At 39.5% G+C, this 20807-nt stretch overlaps 2 protein-coding genes across 2 annotated transcripts; one reads left to right on the top strand and one right to left on the bottom strand.

The window, feature by feature from the left end:
* The first annotated feature begins 1322 nt into the window (after positions 1-1322).
* On the top strand, positions 1323-6267 carry akt1s1 (AKT1 substrate 1 (proline-rich)). The gene is made up of 6 exons (XM_020655607.3): positions 1323-1478; positions 1985-2794; positions 2882-3149; positions 3314-3397; positions 3516-3691; positions 4886-6267. The coding sequence occupies exons 2-6, from the start codon at positions 2402-2404 to the stop codon at positions 5021-5023; spliced, it is 1059 nt and encodes a 352-aa protein (XP_020511263.1). The 5' UTR covers positions 1323-1478; positions 1985-2401; the 3' UTR covers positions 5024-6267.
* Positions 6268-6831: 564 nt separating this feature from the next.
* zgc:195001 (uncharacterized protein LOC567531 homolog) lies at positions 6832-13617 on the bottom strand. Its single transcript, XM_020655608.3, has 5 exons — positions 13488-13617; positions 8513-8539; positions 8330-8392; positions 8087-8226; positions 6832-7582 (listed from the first exon to the last, which is right to left on the bottom strand). Exons 1-5 carry the CDS (start codon positions 13540-13542, stop codon positions 7178-7180), a joined length of 690 nt encoding a protein of 229 aa, XP_020511264.2. The 5' UTR covers positions 13543-13617; the 3' UTR covers positions 6832-7177.
* Between the last annotated feature and the right edge of the window lie 7190 nt (positions 13618-20807).

Here is a 20807-nt window from a genome sequence, read left to right as displayed (position 1 = left end):
GTCGATTAGAAATGACAGGATACTAACCTAACCTGTCAACCAAAAAATGTTTAATTAAAAAAAAAAAAAGATTGTGGAATGATACTGTCTCTTAAATAACTATTTCTCAAGTTAAATTCCCAAAATATTATAATACTTTGTACACGTACAGAAGTTTTTATTATTATGAATATTTAAAAATTAAAAAATTAAAATTACTAGCAGCTCAAAAAATTAGCAGCTAGTTGGAGCTGCTAATTGTTTCAAATACTATACATTACAGCTAATATATCAAAATACTATACATGTAAAAAAAAAAAAAAAAAAAGAGTGAGTACTCCTGAATTATCATTTATTGTGAAACTTTGTTCCATATAATGATTTAAAAAAATACTTTTTTCCTCGATAAGTTTTATGACCTATTTTTTATTGTACCTATTACTTTTAGTGCATTGATTTGGTCAGAAAGCTGCTTCTGTTTTTCTATCCTCTTAGGTGAGGAGGATTTAACGGTACGTGCACGTACGGCACGTACATGTGGACAAGGCGAGTACGAGCCCGCCCATTGATATCGGTCACGTGTGCAACGTGCGTTCGATTGGAAGTCTGTAAACAGGTGACGTCAGTGCTGCGTCAAGTTGGCAACAATGTAGTAGAAACAAGACCGGATGTGAGCTGATATTATGAGCCTTCAAGTTCAAATACTTTTTTTCCACCCAGATAAAAATCGGGGCATCTTATGAGTAATTATCAAATAAGCTTGATTTGCCACGTTAAGAAAAATATATATGAAGAGATGTACTTAGTTTATGTTGATAATTCCTTTTATAAAACAATACATATATATTTTTGGATGTACAAAAAGCACACACCATACATACAAACTATTCTGTACAATATATAGAGCATGTTTTATGATGTGTTTTACAGAGAAAATATGTAGAGGTTGCAAAATTGCATGATTATGTCCATTAGAAAATGTGTTTTGCTTTACATTGGAACAAAAAAAAAAGTATACACAGTTCTTGTAGACATGTTTACGGACTGATTCCATCAAGATATGATAGGACTGATGTAAAAGATCATCTGACCCATAAAGACAATTAGAATATTCTTATTTGTTCAAAATACTGTTTCTGAATCAGACACATGTTTAAAATAAATGTTTGTGAAGTTATCGAGACACAAAACAAAAATAGCTATTTATTAATATGTTCGCCCGAAAAAAAAAAAAGGTTCATCAATGACAAATTGGCACACATATCTCTCACAGATACCATTTCTTTATTCACTCAGCTGTGCGTCGAGAGTGTCGTCTTTTATTTTGAAAGGCTTCGACGGAAAAGCTGCAAATAGTCCTTGCTGGCTTGCTGCTGCTGGTGTAGAGCCTGGCTAGGGGAGAGAAACCGTGGGAGAAGGTAGAAAACGTATGATTAAAAAAAAGAAGTAAAGTTCAGATTGATAGACATCTGGCAACGGTGAAGAAAGTAACCGAACAGGTAGGTGAACACCTCGACTCGTTTCTCTCATTTACGCTTTGCTCGCCTCGGCTCCTGCTGAAGCCTTTCTGACAAATGGAGGTGAAATGTGGCTCCGTCAGAAAAGAGGTTGCACACAACACTAGATAAACAACATGATGATCAACAACAACAGCTGCAGCAGCAGCAGCAGCAGCGACAGCAGCAGCAGCCGTGCAGGAGAGTCCGCAGCACGCAGCTTAAAGAGAGACAGACGATTGTGAAGGAAGAGGATCAATAGAGAGCAAGACTCATGGTGAAGCCACAGCAGCTAACCTTACAGTAGCTTCAGTGGTTAGCATGGATTGCTGACAAGCTGGTGGAGGTGGCTAGATCTGCAACAGTCAGGACAGAGGAGTTTGCATTGGGTGTTTACATCCACACGTTTAAATGTGCAATCACTCCCTTTGCAACTCTTCTCTTAAAGACAAAAAAAAGATGCACCCTTTACTGCACTAATAGTGACATCTTTTCTTCATCTTTTCAAGGTATCACCAGCAACTTGGCAACATCTCTTCTCTCCCCTGGCTCTCCCAGTGCTTAAGGACACCACCCAACACATCATATCATTAAGTCACCCAGTGCCTCTGTACCTGATCGATCATTAAACTCCTCTTCATCTTCACCAGTGCAAAAAAAAAAGTAAACTTACACCAGCAGGACAAGAAGAATCACAAAGGAAGTGATTTTTTTTTTCTTTTAAAAAAAAAAAGAAGCATTTTGATCAAAGTCAGATGAACCACAGCTACCAAAGTTTCGTGTCAACATTGTAATCAGCTCAGTATCCAAACCTCTTTTTAGTCTAAACCTTAAAAAAAACAAACAAAAAAAAACTCGTCATCACTCATCAGCATTACTCTCGTCACGTCTAACTGAAGAAACCTGCAGACAAACATAGCACCATTATGGCCTCCATCACCTACTCATCCGAGCCCGAGATCCCGGACAACCACAAAGAGAGCTGGCTGGCGCTACTTTCTGCAGCGGAAGCGTATTGCCAAAAGTCTGGCTGTGACCTGGCCATTCTTACGGCTTGTAAGAAGTTCAGGTCACTGGCCGGAGAGGGAGAGGGGGTGAGGAAACGGGAGAGCAGCAGTGCCTTTCCCACAGAGTGTGATTTCTCCTATAACGTGTGGGGGCAAGGCTTTCTTGCCGAGTCGGCGCGTCGCTACATGGACGACATCGGCGTGCTGCACTCCACGACCATGCTAACAGCCCAAAAACACACGCGCCAAGCGGGAGGAGAGGGAGCGACCAAGCTGGTGGTTGACCTTACCTCTGACCCGGCGCATAGAGGGGTGAGTGGCTTGGCGTTCTGATTGAATTCTGCTCTGTGATGCGCATGAAGTAAATCCACAACACGGTGGATTTCTTTGTTGTTCCAGAACTATACAGGAGACGGCAGCGTGGGCGGAGTCAGTCCCAACAGCAGAATGTACTCCCAAAGCTACCCGTCGATCTACAGCTCGGGAGCCCTGATGGGTCAGGGCGCCGCGCAGAACGGCAACGGGGAGAGAGAGAGGGAGAAGAGCCTGCTGGAGGCCGAGCGGGGGAGACAGATGTCGGCCATCGTGGACCTGGAGGAAGAGTGTGAGGATGAGGAAGATGAGGAGGATATGGATGAGAGGAGACCCTACGGGAATGAAAGTGCTGGTGAGGAATGAAGTCATGCACGCTGGTCTTTTTAAACTGGAGTTCTTTTGTTTATTAATTTGGGGGTCTGACTATCTAATATCTGGTATTTCTCCAGTTAGTCATTTAAACTTGCAGCGCGTCTTTGATCCCAAAAACAGAATATATGTATCATTTTGCTACAGGGGTCTTCTCGATGGACGAGGACTCTCTATCTCGGGACTGTGAGCCGTTCTTTGAATCCGATGGGGAGGAGGAGAGCACGGATGGTGAGAGTTTTTTTTTTTTTTTGTGTGTGTGTGTGTCTGTGTGTTCAGACACATCTGTAACAGATCCCAACATGAAAGCCTCATCCACACACTGTAACTTCTTCTTCCTGTCACACAGGCTCTCTGAGTGAGGACGCCCCTCCACCGACGCGCGGCATGGCCATGGGGCAGGCTTCGTACTCGTCCCGGCACGCCAACACCATGGCTCTGGCCCGCTCGCTTCCCGTGTCTGTGCCTGTGTGGGGCTGCAGGGGCGGCAGAGCTGCTCCGGGGGACAACAGCAGTGGAGAACGGGTGAGCACATCACACTAAGTTGTCCCGTACCGTGCAGGACTAACGGGGGCCTGAGCGGTCACCTCTTGTACACAACGCCCGTAATACAACACATGCATGGCTTTACGTAAATATGAAGCGTGCTGAGTTTACAAGACAGGCGGACTGGAAAATAAATAAAAAATACATGGGAGGCGCGGTCGAGTCAGAGTCTGCACATCAGAGAACACGAGAGCTGCTTTGTGGCTTATTTTGAGTCATTTTTAGTGAGGTACAGACAGAACAGGAGCTGGCGGTGTTTTAAGTCAAGCCGGGTGTTTTGTATGGAGTGTCTCCTCCTCGATCGCCCCAGCTAACGTGAGCTACACCTGGGTCTGTGGTGTCTGCAGCGCCGGTTCAGTAGAAGCGTGTTGCTGTTAACATCGCCGCTTCGTTCAAGTTTTTCTTCCTGCACACAGCTTCCAACTCACCATGTTATTCTTGTCTTTAAACTCGAGCGGGTAAAAACAAGGTTGGTGTTGTAGAGACAGAAAGCTCACAGCTGAATGATAACCTGTCTGTGTTTGTTTACAGCCTGCAGGATGCTGCTGTACTGACATTAACATAACCTCACTGGCTTGTTTTCAGCTTCTTCACATGAAGAATGAGTAGCAGCTTTAAATGCCAGTAATTATAACGGCATTATTAAATCTGAAAAGTAACTTTTTTGTTACTAGTTACAGCAAATAATAATGGTGTTACAGTAACGCATTACTTAGTAACGCGTTAGTCCCAACACTGGTAGTCACACGTCCATGTTGAAGCCGCTGGAATCATTGAGACAGAGCGAGGGCCCATCTTTGAATGTGAGTGTTATTTTAACAAACCACAACTGATAAATCCTACCCACTCTATCTTTAAGCACAGGCTGTTTTTATTTCATTTTATGATGCAACAACTAACAGCCCATGACCATCAACTAATGTGGTTGTAAAATCTCTGTGACTACAGTTCAAGGTTGTGTGGGTGGAAAATATTTTGCAAATAACCGAGAAATTGAAATAAAATCCCGCCAGACGTTTGTCATAAAAATGAGAAATTGGATTGCAATTTTAAAATTTCTGTCTAGGTTTTTCCTTTTAGCCATCTCAGCTACATACAAAGCTTTGATAAACAGGAAACTCTGCTTGACGTGTTTCTCTACCATCACAACATTGTTTTTTTTTTTTTTTCCAGGTGGGCTGCGCTGATCTGGAACACATCGCTGCCAGCATGAAGGCCCTGCTGGCCCCCGGAGCCACCGATGGGACAGAAATGTTTGGGGCCTTGCCTCGGCCCCGTCTTAACACAGGAGACTTCTCCCTCAAGCACTGAGAGAGAGAGAGAGAGAGAGAGAATCAGAGCGAAAACATGAAAGTGGAGGGATGTTGTGTAATGACAGGAGAAAACCCGATCAGCTGGCAGATGTGGCGTTCAGTATGTGAAGCAGTGTGAAAGCTAGTACCTCCATGCACTAACCAAAATTAACGGCACATGCTTCGAGGAGTAACTTACAAAAAAAAATGTTATAAACACTAATGACATCTAAAACACTAGCCCCCCCATCCCCTCTTTGTCACTACACATTTCACAGAGCCACTATCCCACATCACTACAATAGGATCGGACCTAAAGATGTCCAACAGGGACACTAAAACTACCTGGCCGATTGTGAATTGTTACAAACCGTCTGCGCTGATGGAGGTTTGTGGAAGCTTGGCCTCTGGTAAAAAAAAAAAAAAATAATCCTATGAGATGATGAGAACCTTAGAAACAGCCGTTGATATGGGGTTGATCGTTGGCTTTGGTGCTGCTCTAATGGCTGATACCATTCTGAGCTAAGTGCTGTAAAATACAGACTGGAAGCAAAGATAAAAGCTAGCCTGACCATGTCCAAATTCAAAATTACTCCCAAAACACCTTTAAAATTACATAAGTAACACCTTAGGAAATCTATTTTTTAATCTGTACACAAGCAGGAATACAATATCGCAAGTTGTAGTTCCCAAGTGTGTCCTTAGCGTTATTCTGCATTAGCATAACGTTGGCAAAACAGAACAACAACCACTGTACTGACATCAAAGGGGTTAAGCTAACTGCTAGCCTTGTAACCACATCTCATAAACACCTGATTTAAGACGACTTAGCCAAGTTATACTCTGAGCAGTAAAACAAGGGAACATAATAAAGTGCTATAACTAAGTTTTAAAAGAGGTTCATTGATTATATAAGTTCATTACATTGTTTAATTTAGATATTGCTACCAGCATTGGTGGTTTTACTGCAATCTTGAAAATGTTTGTTGACACTCAACCAATGGGAGATATCATTTCTGTCGGTGTAGCCTTTAGCTAGCTGTTTCCCCCTGTTACCAGTAGTTATGCTAAGCTTAGCATTTTCCAGCTCTTGCTTTAGGCCTTGCTATCATACAGGGCAGTAAATGCTAAATTCTTAGCATGTAGCACAAGAGCCAGTGATCTCCCTGAATCATATGGATGTTTTCTCTTCATGCTCTTTTCCTTTAACAGGTAAATAAAACAAAACAGGCTAGTTGCTGTTCACCCCCCCCCAACCCGCCCTTTCACCCCTAAAAAAAACCAAAACATCTATTTCTTAGAGGGTTCGAAAGCAGAGAAATGATTGACTTCACAAGAAGCTTGTGGTGTTTAAAAATGTGAGCGGAGGACACCAGCAACTCCTCCTAACATGCCTGTTTGTACTTTTACTTTTATGCCAATGAATGACTGACTGATAGAATGATTGTAAAAATCGATACTGAGTTAAAGAGGATGGTGTGTTGTGTTCAGTTTTTGTTTTTTGTTTTTTTGCTCCAGTGTAGTGCAAGTTGTTCAGAATGACTGAATGTGTGAGAAACTGTGTGAAAGAGAGAAATAGAATGGTTTGAAAGGAAAAAAAAAATGTCCATATCTGACATTTTAAAAGAAGCAACTAAGTATTATGTTAAGTACTTTTATGTTTCAATAAAGGAGCAACACCAAATAAAAAAAGAAACGACTCGCTGTGTAATTTCATGTGAAAAGAATGCAATATCTTTAACAGCCTCTAGAGGGCCTCGTTACTTACTGTAAAAGGGAAAAATACAAGTAATGTATGATTGAAGACGCAAATAATTACAGCGTCAGTGATGATACACAACGCAACATTTATTGACTCCATTCAGCACTTGAAAAAGATACAGTTAGCATTCTACTTACTTGAAAACCCTTAAGTGTCACAAAAACAAGACCTTGCCTACAATTTTAAGTGAAATATAAATTGATAAACAGTAGTTAATAAAATAGTTAGACATCTTTGGATATAATATGAAATAAAAATGCTTTCTTCATGCACCAGAGAAAGCAAACACAACCTCCAAAGATATATCACGGTGCTTTACAACTCCCAACACTTGTTCCCCAAACATCACAACCTTTTCATTTCCCTCTTAACAACTTTTAAATGTACACACGTTCTAAACCCTCTGCTGTGTCACTGGTCCTTTTTCCGAATAAGGCCGAACGAATTTGTTCCGACCCAGAACCCAGGGTAGATCTTCTCCTGGATGCTGGCCTTAAACTTGTGAATCAGCCGCACCTCCATCTGGTCCTCGCCCTCCACCACGAGGAACTTGATGATGCCAGCTGGCTGGTCCACGTAGACGCCCATCTTTGAAGTCTTGGGGAACGTGATGTCCACATTCTCGCCGTTGTGCCACACTTGGTAGCAGGCGCCTGACCAACCGACACCCCAGGAGCCGTTGTTCTCTCCAAGGCCGCAGGGCCCGTCCTGGCCCTTCCTGGGTGCGCTGTCACAGACCACCCCGATCACAACCCAGCCATCATAATCCACCTCCCAGTACCCCCGATGACCCAGCAAATTCTCCTTACACAGGACCTAAAGACAGGAGATGAGGTGAGCTTCAGTTCAAAGTTACACAAAATTAAACTTCTACTATGATGGCACTTGGTAGAAAACTAAACTGGATGTAATAGTTATTTTAGACTTTTGGCCACAAAAGCAGGACTTTGACATGATTGCACTGGTAGTGTTTTTGCTGATAAAAATACTTGTTTGTTTCAGGCCTTGTAACAGCTAACAGTTTTACATGATACTTGATTCTTAAATTCTATTTAACACACTTCAGAGACAACAAATAAGTCAGCTGCTGAGTAATGAAAATTATTAAAGGGTAAAAAATGTGATGTAAGTGACAACAGTAAGTATTCCTACAGAGACCAGTGGGGTAAAGAAACATTTATTCATTATTAATTAAATGTAGTAGCCTATAATTTGAAGCTGCTTCACTGATGCCGAAGTGTTTACATTCTCAACAATTCTTCTCCAATACAGTTCTAATGGAACAAGTCAAGTAACCATTTAGGTTTTAGACTAGCCCACCTGTGGGGAGTGTTCATATCTCTCAGGTCTGTTGGGATATGGGCAGACTGCATCGGATGTACGAGCCACCTTTGAACCCCCCTCTGAAATCCACAGCAGCTTCTGTGCAGTTTTATCATCCAGAGTGATGGGGATCCAATCTGAGAGCATGAATAAGGAAAAAGGAAATGGAAAAAAAACAATATTAATTTTTGTGCAGACTACTTCCGTCAGCTTTGTAACTATTTTTTTAAGAAACCTTACATTTCATGAAGTCAGCTCTGGTGGTGGGTTCAGGGACATTGGGCTCATATGGCGGCAGCTTTTCTGAGGGGACAAACATCAGAAGAGGGAGATTCATTATAAATCTCATTCATCTCAAGTTCATTTAAAGGTATTGTTGTCCTTTGGTTATTGAGGAAGACTTTCCCACATGTTGGTCTTTACCTTCTTGAGCGCTGCTGTTTTTCCTTCCTGGAAAAGAAAAATAGAGAACGTGGTTACACTGCTACCTGCCACAGTTTGACAACAAGTCCAATACTTGATATTTGAAATATGTTAAAGGCTCTTTATTCATTTAATGTTGAATATCATAAACGAAAAAGGCTTAATTCACAATCACTGACTATAGAAATAGATGTAGCCTCTGGATTTAGAAGTTCCTTAAACCTGCATTATTTCTGACGGCCAGCAGGGGGACTCCAATAGTTACAGAAGGAAGTCTGATTATATTTGAGGTTATGAAAAATGACTGTTCTTCGCTTATTTAAGAGAAATTCTCTTACTTTTTCTCCTACTTTGATTTTTGCTTTAATAGGTGACTGTATATTACAGCTCAATAAAGACCCAGCAATGTAGCCTACATATTTAGCACATGGTGGTAACACAATAAAATATAGCAGTGAACAAGGGTGTTGTCAAATTCAATGCATTGATACTCTGACCGTTACTCATAATGTTTTCAGTTCATGTAATTAAAATTGCCAAAAGCCAAGTTTTCAAGTAAACATGGATGACGAATACACTTCGGCTGGCCAGTTAGCTAGCTAGGGCTAATGTTAGCTGATTACGTCGTATTAAGCTAACAACACTTGGAACTTAATGTAGTTGTTTAGTGAAAACCTGATTTACAAAAAGGCAAATAGCTAAAGAGCTTAAGATGTTTGTGTTTGTGTTTCTGGTACATGTGACTGAGTTGAATTGTGTTTGTTAACTGTAGTGTAAAATAATGTAATGCATAGTTTCAAGCCTTTGGTAGTGCTATCCACAACTTCGGTGCACACAAATGAGGTCCTGATTTTCTTATTGATGTGACTGTTTGTGTAGTAAAAAAGTAAAAACAAAAAGGATATTAGGGGCTGTAAAAGACTTTAAAACCACAGTTAAAAAACACCAGGATAGCTGGGTTGTTCTTTAAAGGCCAGGGAAAGATCATTACAGTCGTTTAATTTCCTTGGCATAAATACAGGAAGAGGTTTTTTGAAATCTTGTTGGGATATGAAAAGCCAAACCATGCTGGCTTCTCATATTTTTCATAAGCCTCTCTCTTCATTGATGTTTCTGTCCGGCTGTCATTTATCCGTAATAGATCATCAACTACTCTCAACATGCTGTAAATCAAAGAGGGGAATGAGTGCTATGTGGGCTCAGCACTGATTCATGAAGTTCCCCTCGTGCCAGCGTTGGTTTAGGTTTCAACATAAGGAATTTAAAAGGTCGGAGCATCCACTTGTTAAGGACACACATCATGACCACTGACAGCAGGATTCTCATTCTATGAATATACTTTCTATATGATGCGGTTACTTCTTACTGCTGAGGGTATGTTTGTCATGTTGTGGGCTGGTGTTTGTTCCTCGTCCAGCATGTCAGTCATTTCATCTTCAGACTTTCTCCGAAAAGTTAGATCTAAATACTGACTGGCCTGATCATGATCCGACACCCCTCTGGGTGTGCTCAAGTTACTGTTTTTCTCAGATTTCACACAGTCCACATCATTCTTACTTATCTATCAGATGGTTACATCATCATGTCATCCTTTGCTATGGCCAAATTTAGACAGAAACGCCTCAATTTACCAGTGTCCATGTATGGAGGCTTTCAAAAAAGACCATTGCTGTGTTGTAATGCAAACTTAGACAGAGCACAGCATGTGTAGAGTTTCTATCTATATGTATGATTCTTTTGGGTTAAAAATATGTCTTAAAGAAGTATGGAGGCCAGACATGAAAATAGTTTTTTTTTTTTTTTTTTTTTTTTTGCATTTGAAGAAAATAGTTAAATGTAAAATTAATCAGTAAGGTTACCTTTACTTTGACAACTTTAAAAGTCAAGTTAAATGTCGAGAATAAATACAAAAAACAGAATAATTTCAAACTAAAATAAGAAAGGGAAGATTTTTTCTTTCCATATTGAGAAAAAGGTTGAAATGTACGTTAAAAATAAACGTTCAAATCTGATTTAATTTTTCATACAAAATTGAAAAGTATGACTTCACTCTCGATATTTTTTTTTTTATTCTTGACAGCCATTTTTACAGAAAAGCTATACATTCCTCCTGTGTTTATTTTTCTTCATATTAGGGATCACTTGTAATCCTCCATAGCTATAGTACCTCAGGTTTGGGCAGTCACCACATTTTAAAAAAGCCCCATTACTACATGCTAAAATAGTCCAAAGTTACATGCCGCAATTATTTGGCTGCAATGTGACATCCAAAAAAGTTTTCTTAATAAAAAACACATGTGGTCAACAGTGTGAGAGAGTTCAAAGCTGACTGTGTCTCTGTGATCACAGTAAGGACGAGCACCCTGAGGAGGCAACTCAGCTCTTTTAAGAGGGATGGTTGATTCCAGCACATATCTGAGCTTGAGAAACTTAGCTACTGCAGCCTGCCTGACCCTCTGCTGGGAAAGACGCCAGCCATGTACCAACTGGCAGGTGTAAATGTGAGCCTGGTATAACATCTGCAGACACCAGATGAGATGAGATGAGATGATGGCATTACTTTCATTCGTTCGTGACGGCCTGTGGTTATTTTCAGTGTTGTTGTCGTTTTCCAAAGCGCAAAGGGCAGACTTTAAAGACCGTTTGTTTGAAGGCAGAGATTCACTAATTTCAGTACTTTTTGCTCAAAGGAAAGAACTAAATAAACACTGCATTGTGGTTTCATTATGTGGAATACAATTACCTGCATGCATGGGAGTCACAAAGACCTGAAAATTTAATAATTATTTGGCCTACAGAGCCTGGTGAAGCTAAGGTTCGGACTACAGACCAAATGAGATTTTGGATGTTTTCAAGTGTAGTTTTGCATAATGTTAGACTTTTATACAAAGTGAGCTTCATTGTTTGTCCATGTACATTGGATAGAAAACATAAAGACAAGCGGAGGGATTTGGCAGGACTGGGAGCGATCAAGTGAAGGCCATGCAATCCTCTTTTGAAATTAGCAGGTATGGAAAACGGTGGTGACAGATCACTTCATCTGTCTTTCTACCCTTTCTTCCATGGCACCCATAAAGGAACAGAGCAGGTGAGACTAGGACATGATGAAAGAAAAGCCTTGTGGAACAGTGTCATCAAGGCTTTAAGAGGGAATTACTGGAAGACAGACGTCCACCGTGAAGAAATGAGTCCTCAAATCTATAAGATGTTTCTGGCTTCTTCTGCCAGGGGATTGAAGCCAACAACTCGTGACCTTGGAGTGAGATATCAAGCTGGCAAGTGAGATGGCTGATTGGAGATATGCCATCCGTCCAGTTCGTCTAATCCCCTGCATATTGCTCTCCACACCCAACAGGATCAACAGAAAATCCCCACAGAGATAAACAGATGCTCAGAAAGATTGATGACTTGACATCACAGCCACAGAGGGATTGAGGGAAGCAAAGTGTGAGGAATAAAAATATTTAAGGGCAGCAGGACCAACGGCAACACCTCATGAATCAAGTCAGGAATAAGGGATGCATATCTAAATGAAACTGCTTAAGTTTGAGTTTAAACTGCAAAGAAACACAGCTGGAATTTTAATAAAAATGAGAAAATTTTGAGAAGACCTTGTTGTTAAAGACAAGGTAGAGTTTGGTCTTCATTTCGAGCCATTTACAAGGTACAACAGATAAGTTTTGTCCTTGTGAGCACATGTTTGAAAGAGCTCAACCATAAAGGTCAACGTTGGATGCTGTCTTCAATGTCACGATGGACAGTGACCCTCCCCAGATTCCCCTCTCAGTGGGACAGAGCTACATAATCTGTGCAGATCAGGTTCAAAACATCCTACTGAGACAGCAAGATCAGAAGCTCTTAAGATGAGCGAATGTGGCGGGGGCCCAGACTCATCCCTCTGGTTCCTGTCAAAACTTCCTGGCTTAAAGCCCTGTGCATGAGCGCTGACCACACATGGTTGGTTTTAAAGGAAATGCAACACTTTGAGACGTGGATGGGTAAAGAAATTGGAATAAAGAAAGAGAAAAAGAAAAGGGACTGGTCAGTACAATTTGAGTCACCCTGCACAGAACTACAATGTGAAATGTTTTTTTAAATAATATTTAGTGAGTTTAATGCAACCGGCATTAGCTAATCATACAAGTTTATAAGACGATATTTGTGTCAGACAGACAAAGAAAACTTGAAAGGACCAGGGAGAAGTCAAAGTTCAGAGACCTGTGCTGTATGTTACATAACAGCCCGAATCAAATTGTCATAAATCAAAGCCAGGCAGTCTTTCATATTTTGTTGACTTGAGTTACTGTGCAGCATTTCACACTTATTCAGTGTGGCTGCCAGGGGAGACAGTTGTAACATTTGTAAAGATGAGTTTGTCTTCATTATCAAAGCGATTTTGCAATGTGAGACAGAGCGCAGGGATCAGAGATATACAAAAAAATAAGCAGGGTCAAACTATCTTCATACTTGAGAGTGGAAGAGGCATGAGGCAATGCTGAGACAGATGCATTGGGAGAAAATTGAGACTTTGAACGCGTTCCAGTAAATGCAGAAGATACCATATCGACTTGATGGAGAGGAGTTTCATGGTTTTTGTTGACGTGAGTAATGGGATTGAAGAAAAATAACTAAATTAGTTATGATGGATGATACATTAGTGTGATGTAACTTTATTACATCAAATAAACACCAGATTGAGCACTTTATAATGGTAAAAAAAAAACCAATGAGACGCAATCAAAAAATGTAACCTGTTCATAAAGTGGAAAAAATGAATAGCTAAAATTGTTCACTTTGTAGTTTACAAACACACTTCAATTTAACTTTTGAGGTAGACTGAAGTATAGTTAATTTTTTAATTCTATATTTCTTATATTGATACGTATTTGATGCCAAATGACAAACAGGTGACGCTCTCATCTTGTCTCATAAAGTCAAGTCCCTCACAGAAATGAATAGGAGGAGGGTTTCTTACCAGCTTTCTTGGGCACAGGCATGGTTCCCTTTGTGCTCCAGGTGCTGTTTGGCATCAAACGGGGGGGCTTCTTTTGATAATGCTTGTGCGTCCCTGGAGGGTCACTCTTATTGACTTCCTAAAGCAAGGGAGGGGGGGAGGAGGGAAGTTTTGGTTGGTTGTAAAGGATGATCACTGTCATGACACATGAACCTTTCTAGGGATCAGATGGAGACAAGAAAATACCCAGTATACCCTAAGTATTCACGCTCATTTGCATACACATGGGACGAGCATGTGAGGGATTTACACACCCAAGATGAGAAATGATACGAACAAATCTGAGGTTTCTTTTAAATGAATGGAAGAAAGATTTTGCAGCAAAGTGGGAGTCAAAAATCGACGCTGCTTTTCTGACATATTTCTAAGGACTCTGTTGACAAAATTCAAATGGTTGGCTTTGTTTTGTTACCTTTAGCAACATGACCAAAACTGACCCAAGGGTGACAGAATTTTATTTAAACTGACCCTGAAACATGCTATAGGTGTTTGTTTCTGCAAAGAGGAGCCAGGGCGGTCAGTATGTAAGATGGAAGCCAGCTACTCACTGGGAGACCTGTCGTCGGACTCCAGATCCCATCAATCAACAGCTGCTGTAGGGGCACTCTTGCAAAGAACTTGGAATAACGTGTACTGAACTGCTGATGTGGTCAGAGCTTGAAAATAACAGCTTGTAAGTAGTCCGCACTCACAGATATTAATGACATTTCAGTCTCCTCAAGTGACCACTTTTAATTAATCACGTTTATTTGTAGTGAGCCATTTAAATGTCAGAATGTTGACTTTAATTATCCAAAATTAAAATGTTATTCAGTTACTGCAATGGCTTTTTTCCTTTTAAAGAACTTTACCATTTGTTTTGTATGCCAAACATACAACATTGTCATTAGGTTTCTTTGTTTGAATTTCATTCATTTTCTTAAGGGAACATTGTGCATATAGAATGGTATGAATTGTTAAACCTTAACAATGCAGAAGCACAACTTCAATCAACAACCTCACAGTCCAGTAAGTCATAAACAAATCGATGCTGGAAACCTTGTTGTGGTGCAATTTAAAAAAAAAAAAAACTTGCTACATAAGGGAAAGTTATGGGGGTTGTTTGTGGGGCTGGGTCTAATCAGAGGAGGGTGGGTTTGTGTAAAATCGGCCAGATTAAGGGAAGTCCTAACTTGAGGGTAAAAGGGAGTATACATGAATAGCAAATAAGTAGACTGAATTAAGAAATGTCTATGAAAACTGGAAGACCAGACTTATTAACCTTATTGGTTACGTTTGGAACATACGAAAAGCCTTGAACCCTTGGGTGCGAACAAGCTAAAAACAAATAAGGCTATAACAAAGGGATATTGGCAAACAAAAAAAACATGCTAGGCAGTATTCATAACATTTCTCATGTGAAATGGATACAATCTACATGAACACCAGGTTGCTTATTTCTTAAGCCCTCAAGAGTTTTTTTTAAATGTTTTAGCTAACATCACCTTTAGCTAGAAATTTGAATTGTGTAAGTGCAATAAACATAAATGTTTACAAAGAATTGGCTAAAAGCTAACATTAGGCAGCAGCCTCATTTCCAGAAGCATTCACTTTATTCCTGTAGCTAACTTGACCGTTAGCTACACATTGTTTTGTTTTGTCATATGGTTAAATTTATGTTAGCTACTAACTTAATGATGCTGGTCTCGATATTATTGATGATGATGATGGTAATGACGATGGTTTTTGTTTGATAACGATGACTTATAAGATGGTTTCTATACTGATTAGAGCTCTCAATAACTGCAGTCAATGTTGTGCTTTGCCTCTGTGCAATGCCTGTCAGCACCTGTGTGTCCAATCGGACTCAAAGCTGATCGTTTGCTCTTACTGACATTGTTCCCTTTTTTCTAGATCCTTGCTTGTGTTGTACTTACTCTCTGATGTACGTCGCTTTGGATAAAAGCGTCTGCTACGTGAATAGTAGAATTGTAGCTAGGCACTGGCTCTTCAAACATGAAGTGTCGTCTAACGTTAGCTTACAGAACGATGTTATCTTTCTCCATGTCTCTTCAATTGCTATACAATTGGTAAGTTGTGAATTGATAACAGATTCTGTGAACAACCACAGTGTATCAGATGTGTGTCTTATACTTTTAAAATACAGAAAAACAAATATATGATTTTTGTACTTGAATATAGCACTTAGCTAAAATACTTTACTGCATTTCAAAACTGAATGGATCAGCTCTCTCTGCGAGATGATGGTATCACAAGTAGAAAGGTATAAAAGTTCTTATTTCTTATTCTCCGCAGCACTCAAAGACAGTAATACATGCTCAAGAAGATGATGTTTTACTGCTGAATTTAAGAGGTATTCTCCCAACAGTGAGCCATCATATTTAATCGGGTACTTGGTGTCTCTCGTGAACCTTAGGGTCTAGAGGGCTTCTTTCAAAGGCATGTCTTAATTGATAAAACTTAATAGGCAATAGCTCCCTGTCACGAGAAAGCGTCCCCCTGCTATTAAAAACAGAATTTTAATGAAGCCTAAGTGCCCGCTTAGCACTGACTCCTTTAATACCAGATATGCTCTTTGAGAGGCATGAAAACAAATTTCAACACCTGCTGCTTACTGCTGTCAGTGAGAAGGCTTAAATAGTATTGTACCATGACCTTTGGGTGCGTTTAGGAGTTCTATGTACAACACTATACACTCAACGATCACTCTGTAATATGCCAGTGTACATTACTAGCAGGCTTGGCCATTAAACATCCTATCGTGTTACTTCATTACACGCTAACATGATGGTGCCAGGATGACATGTATAGCCGCGGGATACAATAAGTGTGAGGCTGTAATCTGTGAAGGCCTGCTGGGATGCTTTTCAGGGACTGTCGAGACTTCCCCTTGTCATTTTCGTCGCTCTCACCTGATTGACAAGGCAGGTGCTTCCTCCTTCTCACTCTCTGCCCAGTGTTTCTGTGCAAGTGTGTTCTGCTCTCAGTATGAACACTGCCAAGAGTGTGTCTATTAAACTAATGTTTCATGGTAGATGGTATTAAAAAAAAAAGTCTTTGGTGGAAAAAAAGAGTAACTATATAAAAACATTATTTTACAAGTTAAAGTTCAAGTCCTACATTAGTAAAAGTTCAAAAGTAATGTTAGCTTAATGTAGCTGAAGCTAAAAGAATGTGTTTCGGGAACAAACTGCCCTTGAATGATAGCGATTCACCAACACAGCTGCTTAAAATGTTAGTAGTATTTCTATTGCTTTAAACAAAATAAATTTGATAGATATTTCCAACTGTATATTCTCAGAGACCGTATCACACCAAGCTAAGAGGTTATGTAATCTAATTAAAGATGAAATATAAAAAAAAAATTTTTTTGTTATTATCTGTCAAAATCTAAATTTTTTAAATCAAATTTAGCTAAATAAAACTTGTTTATTTTATCCCAAAAAAAATCTGAATGTAGAAACATGAAATAACTATCTCAAAAAACAACATAGATCATTTTGTTGAATATACGTGTGAACATGTTCATATTTTTAGTCACAAGGTCTTTTGACAACAGGTACAATTAGAGTATTTTTAATTACTGTATTCCCTAAAAACTGGTACATTTGGTACAGATTTGAGTAATTGATCCGGCCTGATCATCGTTACTAACAATGCATAGTGAAAGTGTCTAGATTTACAGGGTGAAAACGACACGCTAAAATCAACAGCCCCTCCCCACAGCTTTAGTGCAACATTAACCTTGTAACTGCTCCTAAATCATGACATATACTTAGGGGGGGTCCTTCCCAACATATGGTGTCTTGCTGACATTCATGGTCTCCAAGCGACACATAGCCATGACATTTATGAGTTACGGCTCCTATGCTACTGGCATCCCTGTTTCATATTTGTTAACTCCCCTCCTCTCCCCATCCACACTCTCTGTTGTGTTCTTCTGCCGTAATCTTCTGTATTACATTTTGGTCCTGTTATCTTCTCTTCGTTTCATTATAACCATTTGGGCACTTAAACATCTAGTCAATTAACAGACACAGGTTTACAGGAAAATGATTTACAGCCTGAACAGTTTGAGTGTAGTGGGAAATGCTCTGCATTCATAAATGACACAACAGGAAGAGAACTATAAAAAGTAACTAGTTTCGCATGCTTGGTTGTCATGGAGGGGCTACCCCGATACATAATGTGTTTCGTGCATCAATTGACTGAAAAAACAAATTGTGATTAATCACAGTAGAGGCTGTGATAAATCATGATTTTAGGCACAAATGGATTTACCTTCAAAGATTTCAAGTGGGGCCCAGACCACCCTGGCCACCCACTGTATCTGCCCCTGTCACACAGAGTCCATCCAGCTCATCGTGCACACCACTAACAATCCAAAGGTGCTTATTATGCAACATTATGGAGGCACGCACAACTCAGAAAACGATGCTTGCACTTTGCACAATTTCATCCAGATGTTTACAAATACTCCAACTTGAGCACATACAGTATGCGTATAGCCTACCATTACATAGTTGTAAAAAATTGCAGTAAGGGGATAGTACTATCCCTCATGACTGACTGGCCTGCCTTGGATTGCTCACCTGTTTTGTTTTTTTACAATTTTGGAAGTTCAATGGCATGATTCAGACCTTAGCGAAAGAAATTCACAACATTCAACCACAGGAACTGTGTATGTTGCTTGTCTGTTTAGTTTTTTTTTTTTTACTTTCCCATACATAATTGCAAATTAAAAGTATAGTAGAGCATCCAGTGGGCAGAAGCCAGAACATTCAATCTCTACAAGGGAAGACCCCTACGGGGATTAAAACAAAGAACCAGCCTGCTGTGATGTGTCAGCCCTAAACACCACACTAACAGGCTAGCTTTATGTGCTTTCCAATTCACTTTATGCAATTTCAAAGTGTGGTCCATACTGTGAAAGCTCCCATGTGAATCCAAAGACTTCAAAAGGCATTTTCAGGTTGCTTTCTACCAGGCATTAGGAAGAATGCAGGTTTAAAACACATCCTTTTTTCCACATTGGCTTCGCTCTTTAGACCTGTATGTCCACAGTTCATGGATCTGACTCACACACAGGCAATAATAGCAGATCCCACTAAATCATAACATGAGGGTTACGCTTGAGGATTTGCACATCATTTGTGGACTACAGGCTTCTCTGAGTGACTTATAATTTTAACATCCTTTACTGGAATTTTTTATTTATTTTGTTCCTATTTGGTGTGTGTTCATTTAAGCCCTATTTCATGTTCCTTACTTGTTGAAAGCAGCATATGTTTGTGTGTGGTTTAAATGTACATGCAAACACAGAAAATTCCACTCTCAAAGATCACAAAGTCATGTGTCTCAGTGTCAGTTTCCACCAGCTTCCTGGTAGATGGAAATACATCACACCCCATGTTGAAAGGCCTCCCATGATGCAACTGGTGTTTATGTTCAACAAACATAAACAAACATCTGAGATTGATTTAATATGGCAGAATAAGAGGCTTCTTTGTTGGGTAGGAAAATTAAAAAAAAAATGTCTTATTGTGCTCCTCTGATGATGTTGCTTAAAACACAGATCCAATCACCAACTTGACTTCCATTTAACCTTTGACCTCGCCTGACAGAAGCAGATCTCTTTACAAACAAATGACTCTTTTCCTCCAGCTCCCTGCATTAAGCGTCTCCTGTTTCCCTTCACTGTATTTATCACCTTATTTCTCATGTTGTTCATCCAGAAGTAAATGAAAAGCAGCCACAGAGAAGGACGGTGCTTAAGTGACCCGTGAGGTCATTCTGAGAAAGACCTGCCTGCAGATTAGTCAGGGCCAGAGGCCATTGAAGTGTTGAAGCTCAACCCTGAGTCTCCTTAAATAAGTGAATATTTATCACAGTTGGAAACTAAAAACAGCCAGACTGACTGACAAGGGGAAGAAGATAGGCTCTGTTGACACAATGTTCTGGGACATTCTGTTTCTAAAGCCATATTGTTTAAAGTCTATGATATCATGATTGAAAAACATAACAAAGATAGGTTTCAGGAAGTCTGTTTGCGATCCAGCTGTACTACTCGCCAACTTCAAATGTTGCTTGCTTTTGTCAAATTCAACTCTAAGTGTTTGCTTTGCTTGAATTAAAAAAAAAGACTGAATCATCAGTTGCAATCTTAAAGTTAAAGAGAAATGTTTTTCATCTTTTTTTTATTATTAGAAGTGTATATCAATTCATTTCATATTGATTTTTTAACAAGATTCTTCTTGTATTGAATGATTTAAAAAAAAAAGTGAAGTACTTACAGACAGCAGGTAAAGAAAATATATAATTTGGTTCTGAGTTCTGAGTTTAATCCCTGTCTGAGTAATTTTAAACAGTTGAACAATGAAGAATTTAAATTCTCTGATCCTGTCAAAAAAACTGTTGAAAAATTCCTTCCAAGTCTTTCAAGTTTGAATATGCCTTTCTCCAAATGTTATAATTCTGTGCAAGAAATGTCAAAAACGTCATGTTGAGAAATGGTATGACAGGAGAGACAACTGCACTCACTGTATAATCACAGGAAACTAGAATAAGCCCATGTAAACATTGATGTGAAGCATTAGGAAAAGCATCCTTGCCACTTGTTTGGGAACAGCAGCAGCTGTTCTTATCCCATCGGGGTAAACCCTGCCAGTATTATGAAGGATTAAACTGCTGAGAAGAGGCTTTCTACTTCAAACGTGGTAAACTGACACGGAAGAGGCTCTGGTTTATTTATAATTAAAAGCCAATTGCAGTATATTCTACTTTAACAGTATTAACACTGAAATAATCATAACAAAAGAAGACATCAACATCTTTTTGCAGTTTATGCTGTTCTGATTCTAATAGTACAAGTATAATATAACATTGATGCACTACAATGTGATATATTTTTGATACTAATAATGGTTATTGAGAAAATGATTTTATTCCTTCACTCTGATTCAACTAGTGCTGATACTGAATGTAATCCATACCACCATAACTTCAAACACAGCATCATCATCATCATCCATGTGTCCTTATTGCAAATACAAATCTCAAACTGAATTCTTAATACTTCTATCATATATGATAAATTGGATTTAAAAAAAAAATCCCCAGTCTCCAGTAATAGTAGACAGTCTCAAACGTTTATTACATTTTCAAACAAGTGAACCTGATCATTTTATTGGTAACCTGATAACTGTGAGTAGCTAATGGATGGATGTAACGGAGTTTCAACTCAATCTGAATCTCTAAGAACAAAGAGTCACATCATCAGTG

The sequence above is a fragment of the Labrus bergylta genome, chromosome 16 (genome assembly GCF_963930695.1).
Source record: "Labrus bergylta chromosome 16, fLabBer1.1, whole genome shotgun sequence".
Lineage (NCBI taxonomy): Eukaryota > Metazoa > Chordata > Actinopteri > Labriformes > Labridae > Labrus > Labrus bergylta.
Note: the sequence above shows the minus strand (reverse complement) of the source record. Positions and strands in the feature narration are given on the sequence as shown.